Below are 22,061 nucleotides of genomic sequence, written 5' to 3'. Positions count from 1 at the left end.
AGGATAGGATAGGGTAGGGTAGGGTAGGGTAGGACAGGACATAATAAATATTAGAGAATAGAATAGAATAGAATAGAATAGAATAGAATAGAATAGAATAGAATAGAATAGAATAGAATAGAATAGAATAGAATAGAATAGAATAGAATAGAATAGAATAGAATAGAATAGAATAGAATAGAAGGTGTCAAACTCAATTTCATTGAGGGCCGCATCAGCATGGTGGTTGCCCTCAGGGGGCCGGGTGGGTATGGCCAGGGTGGGCGTGGCCTACTGGGTGGGTGTGGTTAGAGTGCATATGGCCTACTGGGTGGGCGTGGCCAGCTCTACATCGTTCGCATCAAGGGTGCCTATGGAGTCCTGGGCAGGAGTGGGACAGATCTGAAGGTCTCTGGCAGAAGGAGGGTCTCTGGGCCAGGGCCAAGGCAGTGGGGCTGTTCCCTCACTGTTTCCAGGATGGCTTCTCGGGCCACATGAAACCACTTCATGGGCCGGATCCGGTCCCTGGGCCTTGTGTTTGACATGTCTGGAATAGAATAACAGAAACAGGAAATAGAATAGAATTGGATGGGATGGGATGGGATGGGATGGGATGGGATGGGATGGGATGGGATGGGATGGGACGGGACAGGAGAGGAGAGGAGAGGAGAGAACAGGACAGGACAGGACAGGACAGAATAAATATTGGAGAATAGAATAGAATAGAATAGAATAGAATAGAATAGAATAGAATAGAATAGAATAGAATAGAATAGAATAGAATAGAATAGAATAGAATAGAATAGAATAGAATAGAATAGAATAGAATAGAATAGAATAGAATAGAATAGAATAGAATAGAATAGAATAGAATAGTAGGGTAGGGTAGGGTAGGGTAGGGTAGGGTAGGGTAGGGTAGGGTAGGGTAGGGTAGGGTAGGTTAAGGTAGGGTAGATCTTGCCTGCATCTGAAATCAATAGAATTCTTTATAGAATAGAGTAGAATAGAATAGAATAGAATAGAATAGAATAGAATAGAATAGAATAGAATAGAATAGAATAGAATAGAATAGAATAGAAAGAATAGAATAGAATAAATATAGAACAGAATAGAATAGAATAGTAGGGTAGGGTAGGGTAGGGTAGGTTAAGGTAGGGTAGATCTTGCCTGCATCTGAAATCAATAGAATTCTTTATAGAATAGAGTAGAATAGAATAGAATAGAATAGAATAGAATAGAATAGAATAGAATAGAATAGAATAGAATAGAATAGAATAGAAAAGAAAAAATATAGAACAGAATAGAATAGAATAGAATAGAATAGAATAGAATAGAATAGAATAGAATAGAATAGAATAGAATAGAATAGAATAGAATAGAATAGAATAGAATTCTTCATTGGCCAAGTGTGATTGGACACACAAGGAATTTGTCTCCGGTGCATAACCTCTCAGTGCACATACAAACGACAAAGTGATAGGTCATAGATACCAATAGGAGAAGGTAGGAGGAAAGATGGGAAGATGGGAAAGATGAGATGATGAGAAGGATAATAGCAATACAGCCCTACTATATGGGTAAAATATATTTAGGCCTAAGACAGTACTGTGGGAATTAAGTGATCAGCAGAGTGATGGCACAGGGGGAAAAGAACTATCGTTTCTAATTGTTTTGGCGTGTAATGCCTTACAGTGGTGTTCAGAGGAGAGAAGTTGAAAAAAAATATGTCCAGGATGAAGGATCTATAGTTATTAGGTAGATAGATAGATAGATAGATAGATAGATAGATAGATAGATAGATAGATAGATAGATATTTTTTATTTTATTTATTTATTTTATTTTATTTTATTTTATTTTTTGATTGATAGATAGATAGATAGATAGAGAGATAGATAGAGAGATAGAGAGATAGAGAGATAATATCTATCTATAGCAGACATGTCAAACACAAGGCCCGGGGGCCAGATCTGGCCCACGAAGTGGTTTCATGTGGCCCGCGAAGCCATCCTGGAAACAGTGAGGGAACGCCCCCCCCCCTGCCCTGGCACTGGCCCAGAGACCCTCCTTCTGCCAGAGACCCTCAGATCTGTCCCACTTTTGCCCAGGCCCCCATAGGCACCCTTGATGCGAACGATGTAGAGCTGGCCATGCCCACCCAGTAGGCCATACGCACTCTAGCCACTCCCACCCAGTAGGCCACGCCCACCCTGGCCACACCCACTCCGGCCCCCTGAGGGCAACCGCAATGCTGATGCGGCCCTCAATGAAATTGAGTTTGACACCCCTGATCTATAGATAGATATATAGAGATATAGATATAGATAGATATAGATATAGATATATAGATAGAATAGAGCTGGAAGGGGCCTTGGAGGTCTTCTAGTCCACCCCCCCCCCCGCTTAATCAGAACCTATAGCATTTCAGATGTTACTGTCTCCTCTTAAAAACATCCAGTGATGGAGCGCCCACGATTTCTGGAGGCAGGTTGTTCCACTGGTTGATTGTCCTCACTGTCAGGAAGTTTCTCCTTAATTCCAGGTTGCTTCTCTCTTTGATCAGTTTCCAACCATTGTTTCTTATCTTGCCTTCTGGTGCTTCGGAGAATAACGTGACACCCCCCCCCCTCTTCTTTGTGGCAGCCCCTCAAATACTGGAACACTGCTCTCATGTGTCCCCTAATTCTTCTTTTATTTAGACTTTCCTCAGCCCTTTTTCTGGTTCGTGCAGTGTAGAGTGGTTCACATCTGACGTACTGAAGACATGCCTTTTTACCTACACTTATGTACCAGATAAAGGTCCTTTGAGCTTCCATCTCCATCAGAAATAATCAGATTTGTAATTAAGTAAATTACTCCGCTTCCTATTTAAGCTCGTTGAAGTAGCCAATCCAATTTCAACCTCCAGGTTAAACCAAGGGATGTTTTCGTTGCTCAAACTAATAAGCACAAGGAAAGTTGTATTCCCTTCCTTTTTGATATTTTTAAAATAGCCTCACTGAATCGACGCAGGCGGCGTTGTTGCCGCCGTCGTTGTTGTTTTTCTTTCTTTCTTTAAAGAAGAAAAGATGGGGGAGAAAAAAAAACAACAACCCAGAAGCTTTTAAAAGCTTCCTATCGCAGTCGCCCGGTTTCAGACGTACAGAAACCGTCAAAGACTCAAAACACAAGAGATCGGGAGATTAGAAAAAGCCAAAAAAAAAAAAAAGAAAAGAAAAGGTAAGTGGAAAAAATAAATAAATAAGAGAGTCCTCGGAGCTGCAAAAGGAAATGAACGCTGCGGGGAAACGACGACAGAAGCCGATTGCCAAAATGAACGGTTGAGTCCCCACGGCACACAAAAGCGAACCCAACCCACCACAAACGGTGGAAATAGAGGCCAAGAAAAGTTGATCTATTTTACCTTGGTGGAACTCATGGCATGAAAGCCTCTTCAGTGAGAGCTAAAGAGGAGAAGCCACAGCTTTGGAGGGAAAAGTGGAGGGGGGGGAGAATAAAGAGCCTTGAAAAAAAATCATCCCCCCAAAATACATTCTGATCAGATGCGTCCTAAATATAACCGCGCAAGATTTCCCACAGTGTTAAAACTGACCGACGTTAACAATTCCTCTTGTGTTCTTGAAACGCGTAAAGGGGAAAAAGAAGCTTGCAGATCTTCCTAACTTACTTCCTTCTTTCTCTTCCTCCCTCCCTCTCTCTTTCTCTCTTTTCTCTTTCTTTTCTCTTTTCTCAGTATCTATCATCTTTATCTTTTTCTTATTTAATCAATTATCCATCCTACATATTCAGTGTAATCTATCTATCTATCTATCCATCTATCTTTGTACATATCTATCGCTATCTATTTATCTATCTATCTCTATCTATCTATCTATCTATCTATCTATCATCTATCTATCTATCATCTATCTATCTACATATCTATCTCTATCTACCTATCTACCTACCTACCTATCTACAAATCTATCTGTCTATCTCTATCTATCTATCTATCTATCTATCATCTATCCATCTATCCATCCTGTCATCTATCTATCTATCTATCTATCTATCTATCTATCTATCTATCTATCTATCTATCATCTATCCATCTATCCATCCTGTCATCTATCTATCTATCTATCTATCTATCTATCTATCTATCTATCTATCTATCTCTATCTATCTATCTATCTATCTATCTATCTATCTATCTATCTATCTATCTACTATCATCACTATCCTATCTATCTATCTATCTATCTATCTATCATCTATCGATCGATCTATCTATCTATCTATCTATCTATCTATCGATCTATCCATCCATCCACCCATTCATCCATTTATTTATGTGATTTATCCTTACCACAATCAACATGATAATTTTCCGTGTTTTGTTTTGTGCATTTTGTCATCAGAACATTTTAGTCCAGGCTGCCTGTTGATTTAATAGCTGCAGCAGTTTTTATGTCTTTTTTTAGTTTTGTACACCAGCAAAAGTACTTTGTAGAATATTAATAAATAAATAAATAATAAAATACTTCTGCTGTAGACCAGCTTTCTCCTTCTTCATCTGCACCTTTAGTCCTTGCCCAAGCTATGGTTTCTGAGATAGGTTTAACACCATACAAATTCAAATACTTTCACCACCATTCTTTGCGACAGATTAATTTCAGGGATATGTTAGTTGTGCAGTATATTGTTCACATCACTCTACATTAACTGCTGTATCTCCTTCTTAGCTTTATCTGGAGTCCTTGGTACTCTCTGAGCTTGGTGGTTTGCTTGCAGCTGTTTCATTACAAGATTATAGTCTGGTAAGGAAACATCTGCAGGAAAAAAACAACAGCCAAGCTCAGAGAGCTCCAACGATACCACAGTTCAAGTCTGAGCTACATATATTCTCTTCTGTTAGCTATATCTGCCTATCAAAAACAGTATTTCCTGATACAGAAGAGATAAAGATATAGAAGAGATAAAGACAGACAGACAGATAAAGATAGATAGATAGAGATAGATAGATAGATAGATAGATAGATAGATAGATAGATAGATAGATAGATAGATGTAGATGTAGATAGATAGATAGACAGACAGACAGATAGATAGATAGATAGATGTAGGTAGATAGATAGATAGATAGATAGATAGATAGATAGATAGATAGATAGATAGATAGATAGATAGATATAGATAGATAGATAGATAGAGATAGATAGATAGATAGATAGAAAGATAGAGATATAGAAGAGATAGATAGATAGATAGATAGATAGATAGATAGATAGATAGATAGATAGATAGATAGAGATAGATAGATAGATAGATAGATAGATAGATAGATAGATAGATAGATAGATAGATAGAAAGATAGAGATATAGAAGAGATAGATAGATAGATAGATAGATAGATAGATAGATAGATAGATAGATAGATAGATATACAAGAGATAAAGATAGATAGATAGATAGATAGATAGATTATAGATAGATAGATAGATAGATAGATAGATAGATAGATAGATGATAGATAGATGATAGATAGATAGATAGATAGATAGATAGATAGATAGATAGATAGATGATAGATAGGTGAGAGAAAGAGAGAGAAGATAGATTTAACTAGCAGATTGTTATGATAAAAAAGGGACATATAGTACAAAAACTGTTTTTTCTCAATCATGTGAGCTGGTAAAATAATTATTATACAATAGTAGAAGATAGATGTGATACCGAGAGATTTAGCTGATTTTCACAAATATATTATTTTACTGATATATGGTTCAAAAGAAAAGGAACACACAGCACACAATAAAAGCAAACAGCCAAGGCAGATTGTTGACTTTTAATACCTTCAGGTATTTGCATCACCAAATAGCCTCCGAAGAATAAGGTTTAAGCCTGTTATGGAAACAGAAGTCAAACAGAACTGTGCTACATTCCTGATGCTTTAGGTGTTATCAACAGTTTGTTGATATGGGGCCTTTGTCAATATTTGGTTTAGTTATTTTTCTGAAACACACACACACACAAAAGCCCAAGCAATAGGGTCAGGACCAGGCAGGTTGTCCTATTTATAACAAAATATCAGGTTGTTTCCTATCCCTTTGGCTTATCCAAATTTCTCTTCCCTTGACACACAATACAATTCAAAGTTGTTGATTAATCTAACTATGCACATATTGCAATATAAAAAAATAAGAAACTCTTTCTGTCATCACCACAGCTACATAATGAAAAGCCATGGCGGTGCAGTGGTTAGAATGCAGTATTGCAGGCTAACTCTGCCCACTGCCTGGACGTTCGATCCTGACCGGCTCAAGGTTGACTCAGCCTTGCATCCTTCCGAGGTCAGTAAAATGAGGACCCAGATTGTTGGGGGCCATAGATAGGATGACTTGTAAACCACTTAGAGAGGGCTGTAAAGCATTATGGACCGTTGTATAAGTCTAAGTGCTATTACTAGAGCTCTACCTTTCCTTCCTTCCTTCCTTCCTTCTTTCTTTCTTTCTTTCCTTCCTTCCTTCCTTCCTTCCTTCCTTCCTTCCTTCCTTCCTTCTTTCCTTCCTTCCTTCCTTCCTTCCTTCCGAGTGGTTAGAATGCAGTATTGCAGGCTGATTCAGCTCACTGCCAGGAAGTTCAATCTTGACCGGCTCAAGGTTGACTCAGGTAAAATGAGGACCTAGATTGTTGGGGGCAACAGGCTGACTCTCTCAACTGCTTAGAGAGGGCTACGAAGCACTATGAAGCGGTATGTAAGTCTAAGTGCTATTGCAAACTCTGCCCACAGCCAGGAGTTCGATCCTGACCAGCTCAAGGTTGACTCAGTCTTCCATCCTTCTGAGGTCGGTAAAATGAGGACCCAGATTGTTGGGGGCAACAGGCTGACTCTCTAAACCGCTTAGAGAGGGCTGTGAAGCACTACAAAGCTGTATTTAAGTCTACGTGCTATTGCAAACTCTGCCCACGGCCAGGAGTTCGATCCTGACCAGCTCAAGGTTGACTCAGTCTTCCATCCTTCTGAGGTCGGTAAAATGAGGACCTAGATTGTTGGGGGCAACAGGCTGACTCTTTAAACCGCTTAGAGAGGGCTATGAAGCACTATGAAGCGGTATATAAGTCTAAGTGCTATTGCTATTGCTACATAGTCAATAAACGGGGACTTTCATGCTGTTTTCAGTCCTTTCTAAAGTATAAGGTAACCCAAGGAATTGAATATTTCAAAACTTTTTGCAAATGTGCAAAATTGGCTGCTCGGTTACTTCATTTGGTGGGGCTGTCGACATTTGGGGTGTTGAAAAAAAGGGAGAGCTTCTCACCGTGAACTCTAATGAAACACTTTTTTTTATTTTATAGGGGCCAAAACATTTCCCATCCTGCTATTTCTTTAATCTAACCTAATTGGGTAGGAGTTTTGTTTTTTTTGGAAGGGTGAGGGGATCATTACATGGAGGTGAAAAATTGTTTTATATTCTTTTTATCTCCCCCCCCCCTTTATGCCTAAATAAATACATTGCATTTTTTTTCTAAAAAGGAACTGTGACAAGAGTCCATATATTCTCAGGAAAATATGTTTCTCCATGTTTTTTTTAAGAATCATTCATCCATTCAATCATTTAATATGCCGTGTCTGACCAGCAAGGTGACATTAAGTGGCATATAAATTTAATTTAAAAAAAAACAAGATACACCTTTAATTTAATTTTAAGGCTATTTGCTCTCTACTCCTTAAACCTATGCTTAGGTTGCCTATATATACAATGTCCTCTGCCTTTTAGAACCATGGAGAATTTCATAAATTAATCTGAGTAAGAAATGTTTTAAGATCCAATCTTCCAAACTTTTGGATGTGCTGGAGCCCATCTTCAGGAAACTTCTCTCTACTGGAGTATATGATTTGGGCTATTCTATGAGTCGTATTTATGTGGTGGCTTCCTATTGGTTGATTGGTGTGTTGATGGCCGGCGATTGTTTGTTGTTTCCTTGTACTGCCAAGCCCTCAGTTCCTAAGGACCTGATAAGCTGTTGGTAAATCAGCACTGACTGACAAGGGGGCCGTTTCCCAGGCTCCAACCATTTCCCTGGCTGTTTTTGTACCTGCACGGTCGACAATCTTAGTAGTTGTGAAACTGAATCTAGACCCTTGTTCATTGCAATATGAGGCTACCAATGAGATTGAATCTCCACACCTGACCGCCCACTTCTGTTCTTGCAATCTGGTGGTTAACTCCCTAATGTTTTAAGAGATTGCAACGCTTAGCAATCAAACTACTGTTCATTTTCTTTTCTTTTTTTCTTTTTTTTTTGCGTGAACCGGTCACTTCAGAACTTTATTTCACTTGATGGGGAAATTATTTTCTCTCTGGTTGTTTTTTCCCCCACACTCATTCTCGAGCCCTGGAATACATACTTATTACTGATAAAGTTCTCAAATAAAACAGTAAAAGGTCTAGCATCTTACCAATGTAGTATCAGGACACCCAAGCCATAGATAAGAAAGAAAGACCAACATACCTTCCTTAATTTTTCTCTCAATAAACAGCTTGGAAGGGTTGAAGGAAACCATGTATAAATTATCATAAAGGAATGACAGTAAGGGCAAATCGGGAGAGGAAATGGTGTTGGTGTGGCCATCACAGTTGGAAAAATCTGTAAAGTAATGAAGAACGGTTAGTTGTGGAAGTAAAATTTCAAACTGTTGAGACTACTTGCTCTGAAGAGCAGAAGCTGGAACATCTAGGTTGATGCACAGTCAGATCTACTTAGCATATGGTTTCAGTATTCAGGAAATAGAACACAAAACATACAATAATCGAGTTGGAAGGGACCTCGGAGGTTCCTGGTACAAAATATGGTGGCCCTCATGTGTCCCATTTCCACGTGTATCACCTCTCTTGCAGGAGCTACATTGGGTGCTGACTTGCTTGTAGATCCAATTCAAGATGTTGGCTGTCACCTTTAAAGCCTTCCATGGCCTGGGCTCAAGTTATCCGAAGGACTGTTTTTTCCCCCCAGTCATATATACCTGGCCCACAAGAGTGGGGAGACAGGAGATATTATGGATCTCCTCTCTTAGGGAGGTCCATCTAGAAGAAGGACCTTCTCCATGGTGGCTCCCTCCCTCTGGAAAATCATCCCTGTGGAGGTAAGATTGGCCTCCACCTTGACACTCTTTCAAAAGGCCCTGAAGACATTGGTTCTGCCAATGGGCCTGGTGATCAAGTGTCTATGGAGATTCTCAGTCATCCAGGTCATGGTTGTCCCAAAGCTTTTTTCACGAGGCAACTGGACTTTCTTGTTTTTCTTTGAAGACGTTTCACTTCTCATCCAAGAAGCTTCTTCAGCTCAGGATTTGAGAGAGTATAAATCCTTCCATTCCCCCACCATCCAGTCAGAGCTGAAGAAGCTACTCGGATGAGAAGTGAAACGTCTTCAAAGAAAAATAAGAAAGTCCAGTTGCCTCTTGAAAAAAGCATCTTGGGACAGCCCATCCAGTGGTTGATCTGATTGCTTTCACTAGGGGAATGGGGGCTTATTGGATTTCGTATTGAGGTCTGCTTTTGCAGGTCAACCCAGATTCACTGTGACCGGGGTTCTCCTATAAATTTTTTTAACGCACAAATAAATGCTTGCTCTCTTATTTGTGGGCCTCTGCTAACCTGAAATGGGTGTTCGCTGAACTATACACAAATACAGCCCCTATTCAAGCTATAGAAGATCCACCATACCTGAAAACTTATTGTGGTGGAGGAATTCCATTTGCAATCTCTGCCCAGATTTTTTAGCTAACAAATATGGGGTGCTGAACACGGGGTCTCCAGTTGCGCACATCACGTCTGCTCCACTAAACAGCAACATCATGGTCTCTAATACATCCAGCTTAATGACTGCAGCACAGAGCGCCTGATTGTAAAAATGAAAAGTATGGGTCAACATCCAGCTCGGAGATACAAATTAACGTCCAGGTCCATTCCGTTTCCAAAAATCTTACTTTTAATTGAATACACGGCATGGAAATGTCAAGGCAAAACTAACCCTGAGGTTCCCAGACACCAGTTCATAGAATTAAACAATAATTTCTCCAGCCAACCCTCCCCCCACACCCTCTCACATAGTCCATGTAAACAATTTCACTTTGTAACGGGAACCGTCTGCTTCCTCTCCACACCTTCTGCAGTGTCCTTGGAAAGCGGTCAGGCTTTCACAAATCTCAGCGGAATCGTGGAGGTTTCATTTCTCTCCATCTAACCCATTCTAAAGCAACACCTCCCACCCACCCCCTTTACTCTAATGGCAAGTTGAAACCACATAGCTGCCAAAGTTTCATCCTTGACAGTATGAGCTATATGCAGAAGGCCAAAGTAGAAGAGATTGATGTTTCTTAATTGAATGGGGGGGGCAACTCGCAAAGACAAAAGTGAGCATACAAAAAAGAGTTCTTGTCACCAAGGTGTTCTCAGTTGCCTAACCCCGGACCTCTGGGTGCATAAGGTGTGTAGATTTGGTCAATGGTTCAGATTTTACAGGGTCCTTGATCAAGCAGAGAAGGTTGCGGAGAGGGATAAGTTGGGTTTTTGGCTTCCTAATATGATTGCATCTGTCCCCTGGCATTGTTGTGTGTGTCAGGATAATAATTTAATAGCTCAACAGCTTATGTAAAAATGTAATGTAATGTGGATGGTGCAATGTGGATGATGCAATGATAGGAATGACTTAGCAGGGTCTGTGTCTGTCCCTTTAAGAGTAAGCAGGGACTTTAAGAGGATGAGTATGAAAGGGAAGGTTTTTTCCTGGAATTTTTTCTCTCATCCGTTTGACTGCTGTAACTGCTGTGTGTTAAGAGTTTGCTGTTTCACCACGTGTATGTATTTTATTTCTAGTGTACATTTGTAGATATAGTGTAATATAAACCACATTTAAAAGGGACGCGGTGGCTCAGTGGGTTAGGACGCTGAACTTGTCGATCAGAAGGTCGGCAGTTTGGCAGGTCGAATCCCAAGTGCCGCGTAGCAGAGTGAGCGCCTCTTACTCGTCCCAGCTTCTGCCAACCTAGCAGTTCGAAAGCACGTAAAAATGCAAGTAGAAAAATAGGGACCACTACGGTGGGATGGTAACGGTGTTCCGTGCGCCTTTTGCGTCTAGTCATGCCGGCCACATGACCACGGAGACGTCCTCAGACAAGCTCTGGCTCTTCGGCTTTGAAACGGAGATGAGCACCGGCCCCTAGAGTCGGAAACGACTAGCACGCATGTGCGGGGGAACCTTTACCTTTACCTTAACCCACATTTAATTACAAACCACTGTGTATTGTATTTACTCCTGGGTTACCTCAGCACAATAAGACTGTACATGCTCTGTCAGTTTGTCATCCAAAGAAGACCATAATCGAGCCCAGAATTTATGACCCCAAATTATTCCCATCCTCAGCATTACCTTATTTAACTCCTCCTTGGTTTTAGACAGCAGCGTCATTTTACGAAATTTTCCTTCTTTATATTTTTGGGTAATAAACGTTAGCCTCCTGTCAGCCGGGGCATCTACTTGTAACTTTTCATCCGGCTGAAGATTTCCTTCCCAAAAGCTGTTGGCCCTTTCATTACCTATCACAATAAAAAGCTGGAAAAGAATGGGGAACTCATCAAATTTGCAGACGACACCAAGTTGGAACAGCCAACCCTCCAGAAGTTGCAGGCTTAAGATACAGAAGGATCTTGACAGGCTTGAACACTGGGCGCTATCTAACAAAACGAAATTCAATGGTGAAAAAAAGGAAGGATCTACATTTAGGCAAGAAAAACCAAACGCACAGGTGTAGTTTAGGAGGTACCTTGCTCAATAGTAGCAACTGTGAGAGGGAGCTCGGAGTCCTAGTGGACAAGTACTTAAATAGGAGCCAGCCGTGTGCTGCAGCTGCCAATAAAGCCAACACAGTCCTAGGCTGCATTAACAGAGGGATAGAATCAAGATCACGTGAAGTGTTAATACCACTTTACAACACCTTGGTAAGGCCACACTTGGAATACTGCAACCAGTTTTGGTCACCACGATGTAAAAAAGATGTCGAGACTCTAGAAAGAGTGTAGAGAAGAGCAACAAAGATGATCAGGGGGCTGGAGGCTAAAATAAGAAATGGTTGCTGGAATGGGGTATGTCTAGTTTAATGAAGAGAAAGACCAATGGTGACATGAAAGCCGTCTTCCAAAATCTCAGGGGTTGCCCCAAAGAAGAGGGAGCCTCATCTATTTGAATCACTTTGAAGTTTTTACTTTCCTCATTACTCACTGAATAACAATAAGAATTCTCTTTGCTTAATGTGGAAAAATGTTTATCACTGGAAGAAGAGAGGAGGTATCGGAGGGTGTAATATTGGATTTAGTTTGAAGAAGTTTATATGTACCGCTGAATTACTAATGGACCCATTCAACACGTTGTCTATTAAGCACTTGTCGGTAAAAATAGAAAATTAATAAAATATTTATGAAAGACTGAAAAATCTTCAGAACCACTAGTCTGGGTGCTGGGTGGGAATTCTCTTCAATCCGTTTCAAAAGAAAGGCAATCCCATATTTCCTGCTTTGTAAGATCTTTCTTTCTTTCTTTTCTTTTCTTTTCTTTCTTTCTTTCTTTCTTTCTTTCTTTCTTTCTTTCTTTCTTTCTTTCTTTCTTTCTTTCTTTCTTTCTTCTCTCTCTCTCTCTCTCTCTTTCTTTCTTTCTTTCTTTCTTTCTTTCTTTCTTTCTTTCTTTCTCTTTTTCTTTTTTTTTTGTAATTTCTTGCAATATGCACCAAAGAGGTGATTTCAGAGTTGTTTCTGCAAAGCTTTGTAAATGCTAAGGCTTTGTGAAATTGACCTAAAGAGAAGCTTTGAAGTTAATTAGAAAGAGCCTCGTGTGGGGGAAAAAAAAATCTGCCTTGTTTACACATCAATTGTAAAACGAGACTTTGAAAGTTGATTACTAGAGTACAAGATGGCTACTTTAAAAGGAAAGGTTTTTGATCTGTGAAGTGCTCGAACTTTTGCGTTCTTTATTGGAACTGAAAACTTACTATTGAAGATGAACAGAGACTTCTGGGGAAAATTGAGATGGATTCTAAGGTGGATTTTCAAATTACAATTTAAAAGAACAAGACGGAAATGTCGGATTTACAGATACAATTGGACGATCATTTAAAAAATGGAAAATGATGTGTAAATAATGTATCATAACAACAATGTGGACCACCCTTTTAAGTTGAGACATAAGAGATTTGCTGGAGACGCTTTATAGAATTTACAAGTGGACTCAAACGGTGATAAGAATTTCAAAAGATGAGGCAAAGATATTAGACCAAAAAAAAAAGGACTTAGAATTTTATTTATGAAACTTAAGAATGGTTGGCAGGAAGAAGAAAAAAATTAAACTGATTTGATTATGGTTAACGATTTCTTATTTCTGCTGATGCTTACTGCTTATTTGGACGTTTTCCCTTTGGAAAATGTCTAATCTCTGCACTCTTTCTAGAGTCTTTATACCATGGTAATCAAAACTGGATGCAATATTCCAAGTGTGGCCTTACCAAGGCACTGATGGTGGTGGGTTAATCCTATTATGTCCCAAAGGTCATATCCTGCTTCCCTGGGGCTGATGGCTGATGATTGTTGGATTTTTTAGTGTGAGGGATTGTTGATTCTAGGGATCTTCCATTCTAATCCCAGTTTCCTGACTCCAATCTTTCTGACAAGATTATCACATCTGTGTTTTTGCAGACCTGGTTTCTGTCTGGGAAACAGAGACTTGGGGGGAGGGGGGATTGGTTTCTGCCTTTAAGATCCTTTGGGGAAATGTAATATTCTGCCTTATTAATATTTCCCAAAATATTCCTTTCTCTGGATTCTTCCCACAGCATTATAAAGTAGTACTAACACTTCACGTGATCTTGATTCTATCCCTCTGTTGATCCAGCCTAGGATTGTATTGGCTTTTTTGGCAGCTGCAGCATGCGGCTGGCTCATGTTTAAGTGATCATCTGTGATCATCTGCTAGGACCACTAGTTGTTGTAAAATAGGCAATAAAATGTCGTGAATTCCCAAGTCAAATTGACTTCTCTTGTTCTTCTTTGTCCATGGTCTCTTTTCCTACCTCGATGAGTTCATTGGTCCAAACGCTGGCATCCATTTTGAGACTCCGCACCTTTGAATCTCTGGGTCCTAACGATCTGTGCTGTCCTGTGAAAAGCAGAAAAATAAAACTTGCTTGAAGGTTAGTAAAAGAGGAGAGGAACTTGAAGGCAAGGAAACCCAAGCAGCCCTGAAATAAGCTTGAAACAGAAAAAGGTTGATGGAGTTTCTATCACAGAGAAGCATTCATGAAAGTGCCTTCACGTACCAGTGAGCATGTGTGAACTCTGACAATCAGACAACACAACTGGAACAAGTGTTGCTGTCTGTCTCAACCCATGTGGCTGTGAATCAAGAGGGCCTCTCCAGCAGAGCTTCATCGTAATTAGAAAAAGAGGCTTTCAGACAGCCAAGCTTAAGTCATGTAAACCCGGTAGCAGAGGTGGGCCACTTACCGCCTTTGACTTAACTTCATGCAGTCCTGAGATTCATTGTCAAAGCTCTCAGTAAATCAATCAGTATTAAATAAATTTCCCGGGAGGAAGAATGAGGCTTTTCTTCTTGGAGAAACTAAGGTTATGAAGAAAAACCAGGAAGCAGAGGGAGAATTGGAGAGGGAGGGAAGGGAAGGGAAGAGAAAAGAAGGGGAGGGAAAGAAAGAAAGAAAGAAAGAAAGAAAGAAAGAAAGAAAGAAAGAAAGAAAGAAAGAAAGAATAGAAGAGGAGGAAGAAAAAGAAAGAAAAAGGGAAAAAAGAAAAAGAAAGAAAGAAAGAAAGAAAGAGAAAAAGAAAGAAGAGGAAGGAAGAAAAAGAAAGAGAAAGAAAGAAAGAAAGAAAGAAAGAAAGAAAGAAAGAAAGAAAGAAAGAAAGAAAGAGGAAGGGAGGGAGGGAGGGAGGGAGGGAGGGAGAAAGAAGGAAAGAAAGAAAGAAAGAAAGAAAGAAAGAAAGAAAGAAAGAAAGAAAGAAAAAAACCTGTATATAGGAGGACCATGTGTTTCTCTCCTGCTTGTTTGCACAAATCTTTAGGCAGACTGCTGGTTGTGGAAAGAAAAAAAGGAAGGAAGAAATGAAAGGGCGGAGGGAGGAAGGAAGGAAGGAAGGAAGGAAGGAAGGAAGGAAGGAAGGAAGGAAGGAAGGAAGGAAGCTCCCAACCCATTTCTTTAAAAAAAATGCAGTACCGAATAGGAAAAAAAAACTGCCATCCTTCTTTCAAGTTCAAGAATAATACTTTGAGATGAGCCTACAAAAGAGTTGGTAACAACGAACATCTTTCAATATTGTGGTCCTCAGATTTTGATAGTGTGGGCTCTCAGATCTTGGTGGTTTTCTTGCAGACGTTTCATGACCCAACTAGGTTACATCATCAGTGCTAGAAGGAAGTGTGGCTTGCTTTCTGTTTCTGTACAAGTGGCTATTGGTATATTTCCAGGATTGATGATGTGACCTAGTTGGGGTCATGAAACGTCTGCAAGAAAACCACCCAGCTCAGAGAGCACCAAGGACCCCGCAGTTCACCCCTGAGCTACAAATAGTCTCTTTATGGATGCAGCGCTACCATTGTTTCGGTGACGATGAACATTGATAGCCTGTACAACTTGAAATCACAAAACATGATGCTGAAGCCCATAGTTTTAGGCATACCACTAATTTTTAAAGTTGCCAAACTAGCTCCGGAGGATCCCGAGAGCTGCTTAATTACCTGCACACTTCTTGCAAATGATGACGCAGAGATTGATGGATGCCCAGTCAGGATCAGGAGCTTTACAATCAGCACAAGTTCGGTTTGATTCATTGAACCAGATCTTCTCGGCTACTTCATAGTCAGAGAGAGTTTCTGCAATGGACTGCTGGAGGGCTTCTATCCAATCCTGCTTGTCTTTCTCAGATTCGGCGGTAAAGCTGAAATGCATCAATTTAGAGCTGAACTTGGCAACTTTTTTTTTATTGAAAAGTTTTACAGTACATTTTATTTTTAACAAAACAAAACAAAACCCCTCCCAACCCCCTCCCCTCTTCCCAACCCTCCCCAACACCTCCCTCCCTCCCCCTCCCCCCTCCCCGACTTCCCAGAGCTAAATACAAGGTATAAAAGTAGAAACAATCATACTCTACCATATGCAAACAACAATAAACTATTAAATCTATCGCACTTTAACTCTTATAAAATGACTACAAGCAATATAAATATCACATCAGTACTTATTCAAATGCTAAATGAATCTTTTTAGTCCCATATTTATTCTGGATGTAATCAATCCATTTTTTCCACTCCACAATATATCTCTGTTGCGAATGGTCTTTCAAATACGCTGAGATCTTTGCCATTTCCGCCAGGTTGGAAACTTTTAAAGTCCATTCTTCTATAGTCGGCAGTTCTTCCTTCTTCCAATATTGCCCTACTAAAAGTCTTGCTGCCGTAATTAAATTCAACATCAACTTAGTGTCCACAACAGTAGTGTCAGTAATAATGCCCAGTAAAAACAATTGCGGACAAAACTTTATCCTTTTCTTAAATATCTTCTGCATATTCCACCAAATTTTAATCCAAAATGCTTTAACCTTCTTACAGGTCCACCATATATGAAAATACGTTGCATCTTCACCACCACACCTCCAACATTTAGGCTGGCAGTTCGGATACATACTTGCTAATTTTTTAGGATCTAAATGCCACCTATAAAACATTGAACTTGGCAACTTTTAAGACTTGTGGACTTCAACTCCCAGAATTCCTCAGCCAACCTGTGGACTTCCACTCCCAGAATTCCTCAGATAGAATGTGGATTTCAACTCCCAGAATTCCTCAGACAGAATGTGGACTTCAACTCCCAGAATTCCTCAGCCAGCATGAGAATTCAACTCCCAGAATTCCTCAGATAAGAGTGTGGACTTCAATTCCCAGAATTCCTCAGCCAGCATGCAAATTTGGCTCCCAGATTTCCTCAGCCAGCATGCGAATTCAACCCCCAGAATTCCCCAGCCAGCATATGGACTACAACTCCCAGAATTCCTCCACCAGAATGTGGACTTCAACTCCCAGAATTGCTTAGATAGAATGTGGACCTCAGCTCCCAGAATTCCTCAGCCAGGATGCGAGTTCAACTGCCAGAATTCCTCAGCCAACATGTGGTCTTCAACTCCCAGAATTCCTCAGACACCATGACTGGCTGAGAAATTCTGGAAGCTGAAGTCCACAAGTCTTAAATTTGTCAAATTTGGAGAGCCCTTGTCTCGTGGCCAAGGCACCAGTTTATAGTTCTAATCCTGCCTTAGACACAAAGCCAGTTGGGCAATCTTAGGTCAGTTCTTCTCTCAGCCCTGGGAAGAAGGCAGCAACTATCCAGGAAATCACCAGGAGTCAAGACTGATTTGAAAGCAATAAATAAATAAAATCAGTTTCATGAAGAGTGTGACAACAGAAGAACTAATGACTTTTCATTCAACAGGCTTGTCTATCCAGGTCATGGTTGGCCCAAAGGTGCTTGTTCAAAAGGCAACTGGACTTTGTTGTTGTTTTTTTTCCTTGAAGAGGTTTTTGCTTCTCATCCAAGGAGCTTCTTTAGTTCTGACTGAAGAAGTGTCAAGAATGAAACTTTGGCAGCTATGTGCCTCTTTGTTTCAACTTGCCACTAGGTTAAGGAGGTGAGGGAGGTGTTGTTTTAGAATTGGTTAAGATGGAGAAACGAAACCTCTACGAATCCGCTGAAGATCACCAGAGCCTGAAACCTTTTCAAGGACACTGCAGCAGGTGTGGAGAGAAAGCAGACGGTTCCCATAACAAAATGAAATTGTTTACATGAACTATGTGAGAGAGTAGGGGAGGGTTGGCTGGAGAAATTATTGTTTAATTCTATGAACTGGTATCTGGGGACCTTAGAGTTAGTTTTGATTCGACATTTCCAGGCTGTGTATTCAATAAACAGTAAGATTTTCGGAAACGGAATGAACCTGGAGCTTTATTTGGATTCTTGAGCTGGATGTTGACAAGAATCTGTTCGGATGAGAAGCAAAATGTCTTCAAGGAAAGACAAAGTCCACTTGCCTTTTGAAAAAGCACCTTTGGGGACATTTGATAGGTTTCTCCCCCACTCAAAACCAGCCTGATTTTTATTTGTTTATGTATTATTGATGATGATGTGCTTTCAAATCAGCAACAACTTTTGGCAAATGGCTGCACTAAACTGACTTTGCCAATTTATGAAGAATCCGGATGTAGGGGGGAAAAAAACCTTTCCTCCTAACCCAAGGGTAGGCAACCTTGGCTCTTTTATGACTCGTGGACTTCAACTCCCAGAATTCCTCAGCCAGCATGGCTCAGCTTGGAAACCTCTCCCTTTTCCCTCAGTGTGGCTGGCTCAGGAATTCTGGGAGTTGAAGTCCACAAGTCATAAAGTGGCCTAGGCCTAGGCCAGGGGTAGGCAACCCTTGGCTCTTTTATGACTCGTGGACTTCAACTCCCAGAATTCCTCAGCCAGCACGGCTCAGCTTGGAAACCTCTCCCTTTTCCCTCAGCATGGCTGGCTCAGGAATTCTGGGAGTTGAAGTCCATGAGTCATAAAAGAACCAAGGTTGCCTACCCCTGTCCTAACTGGTTTCTTTTTCATTTATAGTATTTTTTAGCACAAGATTGTCCTTTAAACTTATGACCACAACCGAGGCCAAGTTTCCATTGCTAAGCAAGCAGTTGTTAAATGAATTTGCCCCATTTTATGACCTTTTAAGATAAGATAACCTTTATTGTCATTTTTTTGCTGTGGGCACAACGATTGGTGCGCCAGACCTATGGAACCGCTTGCCGGTTGAGCTCCGGATGGCCCCCGACCTTTGCTCCTTCCGGCGCGATTTAAAAACTTATTTATTTGAACAATCTGGCCTGGTCTGATGGGTTTAGGGGTTGGATTTAGTTTTAACACAGTTTTATTATTGTATTATATTGGGCATAATTATTTAATCCTTTTTAACTTCTTTTTTTAAACTTTTATATTGATATTTTGATATTTATTGCCCTGTACACCGCCCTGAGTCCTTCGGGAGAAGGGCGGTATAAAAATTTAATAAATAAATAAATAGATAGATAGATAGATAGATAGATAGATAGATAGATAGATAGATAAAATGAAATTTAGTTGCCCGCTGTCAAAGTGAACACAGACATGACACACACCGTTGTTTTCTTGCCGCCATTGTTAAGTGTAATCCCTGCACTTCTTAAGTTACTGACACAGTTGTTAAATGAATCCAGCTTTCCCCCCCCCATTGATTTTTTTAATTTTTTATTTATTTTAATCCCATTTATATCCCGCCCTTCTCCGAAGACTCAGGGCGGCTTACAATCTAAGCAAGCACAAATCAAATGTGCTTAGCAATTTGCTTGTCAGAAGGTCCCAAAAGGGGATCACGTGACCCCGGGACACTGCGGCCGTCATAAATACGAGTCAGTTGCCCTGCGTCTGAATTTTCATCACCTGAGCACGGGGATCCTACAACGGGTTGTAAGTGTGAAAACGATCATAAGTCGTTTTGTTTTCCAGTGCTGCTGCAGTTCAGAGTGGTCACTAAATGAATCATCGTTAAGTCGAGGACAACCTGTATTGTGACTATGTGAAAAGCTACGTCCAATTCGAGGAAGGAGTTTTGGTTTCACGTTGGCACAAGTTACTTTTGGTGGTCTATATGCGCAAATTACTTTTAGCGATCTGTATACTGTACATCACAACAACAACAACAACTTTATTGATTAGCCCTTGGGCCATATCAAAGTACAAGGTTCCAGCAACAAACCGTCACCAAAACTTGATAAAAGCAATCCAAAATGGAATTTGATAAAATACAATTTAAAATGGAATTAAAATACAATTTAAGTTGAAATAGTAATAAAATACAAATTTAAGATATAGATAAAATATGATAACATTATATTTCGGAGTCGCCCTTACAATCTACCCCAATCAGTCCCACATATGCAGATCTTAACCGGATCATTTTGTTTAAATACTGTGCTACGTTGAATGTTATTTTCAAGTTCTGGCCGGACATAAGGTAAGTTATTTTGATATGGGGATCCCAATGGGTCATTCGTTTGGCATATAGACCAAGATACCTGTCTCTCACCCTCTTATACAGACAACAGTCAAATAGGATGTGAGCCAGGTCCTCTACCTCTGCCGCTCCGCAAATGCAGAGACGCTCATTGTACGGTATAGCATGAAATCTCCCATATCTGACCATTGTATCAAGCTGTTCGAATCTCGCTCTCGTAAATATCTCCCTAAGATGTTTTGGGAGTTGTAACTTCAAATAACTGTCCACTTGAAAAGTACATTTGTATTTACTCAGCCATTTCAAGTTACCCACCTTACTAAGTACATCACATTATTTCCGTTTGGGGGGAAAGAAACATTATGTAAAAAAAAAAAATGACGTAAGAAAAAAAAAAAGGAGCGGGCAATTTTTTTAAACCAATTTTCAACCCAACTGTTCACTCCAGTGTTTCTTTGTAATACTGAAATAGCCACAACGGAGGACAAAATTTGCAGCTAAGCGAGACTTTGTTAAGTGGGTTGTGCCCCATTTCACGACCTTTCTTGCCACCATGGTTAAGTGGATCACTGTTAGTTGCACGGTTGTTAAGCGAATCTGGCTTCCCCCCCCCCATTGACTCTGCTTGTCAGAAGGTCGTAAAAGGGGATCGCGTCACACACACACACAAACACACACAAACACACACACACCGGGACACCGCAACCGTCATAAATACAAGTCAGTTGCCAAGCGTCCGAATTTGGATCACATGACCACGGGGACGCCGCAACGTTGGTAAGCGTGAAAAGTAGTCCTAAGTCAGTTTTTCAGCGGCGTTGTAAGTTTGAACGGTTATTAAATCAGCTGTCGTTAAGTCAAGGGCTATCTCTGTTTCGTGTAAGTATTTATTTCAGCTATACTCCAAAAATCCTGCCCGACAGTTTTAAAAGCAAACATTGACTGGTCTTACCTAAAGCTCCGGTAAGGTGTAATTATTTCGAAAGATTGTTTTGCGGCCCGATCGATCTGCCTCACGTTAGCCACATTCAGAGGTATGATGGTAATGCCGTAGCCAGATTTAAAATCCTGAAGGAGAGAAGAAAAGCAAGTTAGAGTCTTGTTTAAAATAAATAAATAAATCAGGTGAAGTGTATTTTGAAAGCAGAATTGCCTAGGGTAGGTCTCTGCAGAATAGAGAGCCATGTTAAAGTTCCTTTATTGCTCATGTTGACCGCTTAGCCCAGTCGTTTTATGAATTATAATTTTAATGTCCTATCCAGCAGATTTCACACAATGTATTTCCCTAGATTTTTCTATGAGTTTGACATCAGAGTTTGTTTCTGTGTGTGTGTGTGTGTATAATCATCATCATCATCATCATCATCATCATCATAACAGCAAAACAACAACAACAGCAACAACAACAACAACAGACAAGCACCTGCAACATAACACCCCGGACTTAACAATTGTCGATAAGAAAGACAAAAAAGTCTGGATAGTGGACATCGTAAAATAGAGAAAGTCATAGAAAATGATAAAGTTAAACTGCTCTGGGACTTCAGACTTCAAACAGATGAGCACCTGCAACACAACACCCCAGACTTAACAATTGTCGATAAGAAAACTCTGGATAGTGGACGTGGCAGTGACTGGAGAGAGCAGAATAGACGAGAAAGAACTGGAGAAGATAACAAAATACAAACAGCTACAAACAGAAATAGAACGACTGTGGCAAAGGCAAGCCAGGGTAGTACCAATAGTAATAGGTGCCTTGGGTGCAATCCCAAAACAACCGGAGCACCACTTGAACACCATTGGCATTGACAAATTCGCCATTAGTCAATTGCAAAAGGCGGCTTTACTAGGAACTGCTTCCATCCTGCGACGAGATCTGTAATACCATCAAACACCCACATCTGCCTATCCCAGGTCCTGTTGTGATTCAGGGTCAGCCTGTGGGTTCGGGAGTTGGGTCGGACGAC

General features: G+C 40.3%; 1 protein-coding gene across 1 annotated transcript in view; it reads right to left on the bottom strand.

Annotated features, from left to right (window-relative positions):
- ARAP2 (ArfGAP with RhoGAP domain, ankyrin repeat and PH domain 2) overlaps positions 1 to 22,061 on the bottom strand; it is a gene marked incomplete at its 5' end in the record, with an annotated part of 127,193 nt that overhangs the window by 60,635 nt on the left and 44,497 nt on the right. The window contains 6 exons of the mRNA XM_083368063.1: positions 8,474 to 8,608; positions 9,688 to 9,862; positions 11,393 to 11,575; positions 14,079 to 14,164; positions 15,755 to 15,954; positions 21,047 to 21,162. Of these exons, the coding sequence (XP_083224189.1) occupies positions 8,474 to 8,608; positions 9,688 to 9,862; positions 11,393 to 11,575; positions 14,079 to 14,164; positions 15,755 to 15,954; positions 21,047 to 21,162 (895 nt within the window). The remainder of the gene's footprint in view (positions 1 to 8,473; positions 8,609 to 9,687; positions 9,863 to 11,392; positions 11,576 to 14,078; positions 14,165 to 15,754; positions 15,955 to 21,046; positions 21,163 to 22,061) is intronic.

The sequence above is a fragment of the Vipera ursinii genome (genome assembly GCF_947247035.1).
Source record: "Vipera ursinii genome assembly, chromosome: 7".
Classification (NCBI taxonomy): domain Eukaryota; kingdom Metazoa; phylum Chordata; class Lepidosauria; order Squamata; family Viperidae; genus Vipera; species Vipera ursinii.
The sequence above is the reverse complement of the archived record's forward strand: the minus strand, read 5'-3'. Positions and strand labels throughout refer to the sequence as shown.